Genomic DNA, 5,285 nt, shown 5'->3' on the forward strand with positions numbered 1-5,285 from the left:
ACCTATGCTCTTTCCACTATTTCTGGCAGATATCTTACCAAATATCTGGGGACTAGCAACAAATGTGAAAATCTGAATAGCCCTTTCTGAAGTGCAGGTTAATACGGAACTGCCAATCCTTTAAGTCAGTGGTTCTCAAAGTGTGGTCTGCAAGGTCCAAACTATTTCCATAATTAAAAAAAAAGATGACATTTTATTATTTCCCTTGCATCTTTTTTTTGAGTATACGGTGGAGTTTTCAAGAGGCTATATGATGCGTGCTATCACAACAGACTGAATACAGAAGCAGATATGAGAATCCACCTATTTTCTCTTAAGCCAGACATTGGATTTATAAAAATGTAAAACAATGCCATGCTTTTCTTTTTTTTGCTTTGGAAACGTTTATTTTTTTAATTAAAATGTTACTTATATTTAATGGGTTTGTTATTGCATTTTGGGGGCAAATTTTTAAATGGAGTTATAATTCACATAACATTAAATTTATTGTTTTTAAGTGTACACTTAAGTAGTTTTTAGTATATTCATTATGTTATGCAGTTATGACCACTGTCTAATTAAAAAACATTTCCATCACCATACCTATTAGCAATAGTCTCAATTCACCAACACCTCACCATTCTCTGGCAACTGCTAATCCACTTTCTTTATGGATGTGTTACTGTAATTTTTAAGTGCATTAATATTTTAAATTTGTTTTAATTTCTAATACAGTAAATATGGATAGATAAAACCTATATAAAGATCTTTGGGCTTCCATTTTTAAGAATGTTAAGGGATCACAAAGCCAAAAAATTGAGAATCACTATTTGTTTTTTGTTTTGTTTTCTAATAGGTTGGAATACTATCTAAACCAGGGTCCTACCAGAACCCCAGTTAAGCTTTCAGAAAGGACAGGGTACTTAACAGAGTTGAACCTACAGGACATGGGACCTTGGGTGAAACTAACAGACCAAACATACCTTTACCGCTTCTGACATGTTAGGTGCTGAGTTACTAACTACAGAAAACCCGAGCTGGTCTTCTTGGCTCGGACATGCAACATAAGGGGGCACATATGTCATCTGGCTTCTGTCTCGGCAAGAGGTGAGTGCAACGTGGCCGCCCACAATGCATCCAGCGTGCTCCAGACCTACAGAATTTACCAGACGTTAAAGCACCATTGACCGGCAGAAGTCAAGTCCCGCAATCTACAAAACGACTCCGCCCCCAGGCGCGCGAAACTTCTGAGGCAAGAAATTGTGGAAAGTGAAGATCGCTACCAGTCTTTTTATTATTATCTCGTTTCCACGCAACGTCTTCCTTATTCATATAATCACCATTTCTGCCACTTAAACAGTGAAAGCTGTACCGAGTTCAGGGAAATTTTTAGTTAAATTGATCAAGTGCCTTAGTTGACTGTCTGCTTGATTCGTACCAAAATTCGTAGTTATTTGAGGGGAAAACAATGAGGCGAAAATGCTGCAGTAAACTCAAACTAAACGGCGCTCAGCAGCTCCCCTCAACGGCCACTGTCGCCAACGCGTCGGGCTTCGGAGTTTGCGTCGGGCTTCGGAGTTTGCGCCGCAGCTCGGTCTCCGACGTCAACGGCAGCGGCGTCCAGCGTGCGCGTAAGTGTCCTCCGCCAGCGGAACCTTTTTCTATCAGGACTCGGGAGCGAGCCCTAGAGGGCGGATAGTTGCAATCCGCAGCAGGGACTTCCGGCGGTGAGCCGCCGTGATTGGTGGAGCCTAGGAGAGGGGGCGGAACACCGGGAAATTCGAATTAGAAAGACAGGTCAAAGGAGGGAGTGGAATGGCGCTGGGGGCTTGGTACAGCTGAGGCGACGCGAGATGGCGGCTGCTACCTCAGGTACGTGAGCCTGGCTTGAGCGGGGCGCTGAGGTCTGAAGCCTGTTGTGGTATCGCGTCGGAGTCTGGTCCCAGCTCCGCAGGTTGTCCTGGAGAGGCTGGAGGGGAGTAGGAGCAGAGGGGAAAGGTGGGAGTCGCAAGCTGGTCAGCTCACTTTGCTGATCAGTACACGCGGACCGAGACCCGGTTCTGGCAAAAGTGCTTTTGAGTCCAGCACACTTTTCCTCTGTGAGCTTCAATTTCTTTGTAAAATGGGGGCAGTGACTCCATCTCAGGAGATTACGTGAATAAGCGAACTAAAGTGGCTACAACTCTAACCATAAGGACAAAATAAGGGTGCTGGACGCGTGTTCGGGGGGAAGGATTCTGTGTATGACGTGTTCAGGTGCGGGGAGATAACCTGAGAGATGTAGGAGGGCAGGCCGAGGTTCAGATGGACTGCAGCTGGGTGTGAGTCGACAGCAAAAGATGTGCTGAGACCACAGAAAAGGGAAATAAGGAACTGTTTGTTTTCACTCTAGCCATGGAAGTCAGTGCTATTTTAGGGTTAGAAAGGCTATTAGGACATTTCAGAATCTTGTATGTGAGTATTTGTTTACATTTGTCTCTGCTCTCATCCTGTAGACTGAATTCTGGTCAGTGGTTATGGTGGGCACCATAGTAATTTATTTGAGGCCCTTACTGTTTCTCAGGCCCTGTGGAGGAACAAAGCTATTTAGTAGAATATCAAACACACTGTTGAGCCCTTGCCAGGCACAGTTGTAAGCACTTTACGGTGATGAATCATTTCATCTCCACATAAAGCTATGAGGTGGTTTACTATTTTACAGACCAGGCATAGGTGGGTTAAATAGCTTGCTCAAAGTTAACACAACTAATTAACATTGGGGTCTGAATTTACACTCAGGCAGTCAGACTCTAAGGCCTCTGCTCTTAACCATTACGTCCAAACACATGATATTCCTGCTGTCAGCACGACTGCTTTTACCCTGCCAAGACCAATGCGTCTAGGACATAGTAGGTATCGTAAAAACGCTTGAATGAATATGGTCCCTTCCCTAGAGGAGATTATAGTCTACTTCAGTAGGTAGTAAACATATATAACTGGAAAAGCAATGAGAAATATGTATATACTGATATAGAGAATATAGAATCTGAAGTAAACCCTTAGGTATTCCTGGAGGACTTTATTAAGGAAGTGATATTTGAGGTGCATTTCAAAGTTTGGATAGGAGTTTGCCAGACCTTCGTGGGACAAAAAGACTACCAAGTGATTTCTTATTTATAATGTGAAGAAAGGCCAAAGATGCTCTCTGGCTCAATTTCCTCATCGTAAAAGAAGAGTTAAGTTGAATGAAACTTGGGAATTGTGGGAGAGAGGAAAATTAGAAGAAATAAGTGCTAGCCTTGCCCAATCTCAAAGTTGCTTTTATAATGAAAGGGAGAGACTCTTGTCCTGTAAGCAGTTGTTTACATGTGCCTCTCCTTCCCTATTCTCCTGGACCATGAGCTTTGGGGCAAGAATGACCACCACTTTTATGATTTAAACAGGAAACGAACAAGTCATTGTTTTATGTTAGTTTGTTTGTTCACCAAATTTTAACTTGTTCAGCAAATACTAAGAACCTACTCTGTGCCAGGCATTGAGGATATAAAGGTTTCACTGAGTTCACAGCTAGATGGACAGACAAATAAGCAATTACAGTGGAGTGTGATCAGTTCTTGGTTAGAGGAGCTAAAAAGAGTGATGGGTACACCTAACAGAGCCTTAGTGCAGCAGTTATTTTATAAGGGAAGATTTTTAGAGGAAGTAGGGTGTGTTTACCTCAATAACTTGGTGGCGAGGGGATGGGGTAAAGAAGATATTCCAGAGAGATAGAATAGCATATGTAAAGTCCCAAAGGTGTGAGTGAAGTTGGTGTGTTGTAGCGACTGAAGGAAATTCATTTTGGCTAAGAGCTTACAGCGTAAGGAAGGAAGTGGAGAGAGAATGATTGGAGGGGAATGAGACTGGAGGCAGGGAGACCAGTTGGAAGACTGTTGAGATGATGATGACCTTGGCAAAGGTTGTGCAGTAGGTATAGAGAGAAGTGGACTCATTTAAAAAGGTAGAATTGATAGATGTTAATGAATACTGATATGGGCATATGCTAAACATCCTAAACATCCTACAGTGCACAAGACAACCTCACCACAAGAATTTTCCAGCCTAAAATGTCAATAATGCCAAAATTGAGCAACCCTGGTCTAGACAGAGGATAGAAGGAACCTAGGAAAAACATTTAAGAATGGCAGAAACCGAGGAGTCAACATGAAACTAAGGGATAAGTACATTTCCCAAAGGAAAACAAATCAAGGGTGTTAAGTACTGCTGGGAAGTCAAATACAGTGGGGACCGAGCATGTCTACTGGATTTAACAGTAAGGAGGACATTGGCGACTGCCGAACCGTGAGGGCAGAAGCTAGTTGCTGCCTTGAGGAGTGAGTAGCAGAAAGGAGCGTAGTAATAGTAGCTAACATTGACTGAGCTCTTGCTGCCAGCACTGCTAAACATTGTATGTATGTTATTTCGTTGACTCTTCACAATCTTATGAGGGTGCCATAGTTATTTTTATATACAAGGTGAGATACTGTTATTTTTATAAAGAGAAACTGAGGCTTGAGAAGCCTTGCCAAGGTCACACAGCCGGTAGTAGAATTTGCCTCAGACTCCAAGGCCTATGAGGATACAAAGATGAAGGGCCTGAGACAGCCTGTGGATTCACATAATGAACTTTGAAGATAGACCTTTATTGCAAGCTCTGTCACTAACTAGCTGTCAAGTTAGCTAACCTGTCTACACTGAGGTTTCCTTATTTGTATAATGGTTGAATATAAAATAAAACACTTACTGAGCTTTTACTAAGTACCAATGCTATTCTAAGCACTTTTATATGAATTACCATATTTACTGCCTTAACAACCCAACAAGTAAGTATTTTTATTCCCATTTTATAGGTATGGAAATTGAGGCACAGGAGTAGACAATCATTTCCTAGGTTATTTAGTTAGTTGTAAGCAGCAGAGTTGGGATTTGAACCTAGGCTATCTTACCTTGAATAATGAACCTACCTACTATATGCTAGTTATTGCATTGGAATTTTATATGTTACTTCTTTTAATACTCATTAAGCCCTTCCAAGGCCCACCCAACCTCTTATAGACAAAGAAACAGGGGCACATGGATGTTAAGTCATTTGCCCAAAGTCACAAGCTAATAAGTGTTAGAACTGGAATTTAAATTCACCTCCCTCTGACCAGAGCCTACACTCTTTCTATATCACCACAGACTTACCCTTGTATGGATCACTAAGCTTTCTTAAGTGCTTCTATATCTTTATGTGTTCTCTCTCTCTCTCTCTCTCTCTCTCTCTCTCTCTCTCTCTCTCTCTCTCT

At 42.0% G+C, this 5,285-nt stretch overlaps 1 protein-coding gene across 1 annotated transcript in view; it reads left to right on the plus strand.

Annotated features, from left to right (window-relative positions):
• Window positions 1-1,705: 1,705 nt before the first annotated feature.
• KIF22 (kinesin family member 22) overlaps window positions 1,706-5,285 on the plus strand; it is a 13,749-nt gene continuing 10,169 nt past the window's right edge. The window contains exon 1 of the mRNA XM_011378687.2: window positions 1,706-1,851. Coding sequence (XP_011376989.1) covers window positions 1,833-1,851 — 19 coding nt within the window. The 5' untranslated portion in view covers window positions 1,706-1,832. The remainder of the gene's footprint in view (window positions 1,852-5,285) is intronic.

The sequence above is a fragment of the Pteropus vampyrus genome, unplaced genomic scaffold (genome assembly GCF_000151845.1).
Source record: "Pteropus vampyrus isolate Shadow unplaced genomic scaffold, Pvam_2.0 Scaffold347, whole genome shotgun sequence".
In the NCBI taxonomy this organism is placed as follows: Eukaryota; Metazoa; Chordata; class Mammalia; order Chiroptera; family Pteropodidae; genus Pteropus; species Pteropus vampyrus.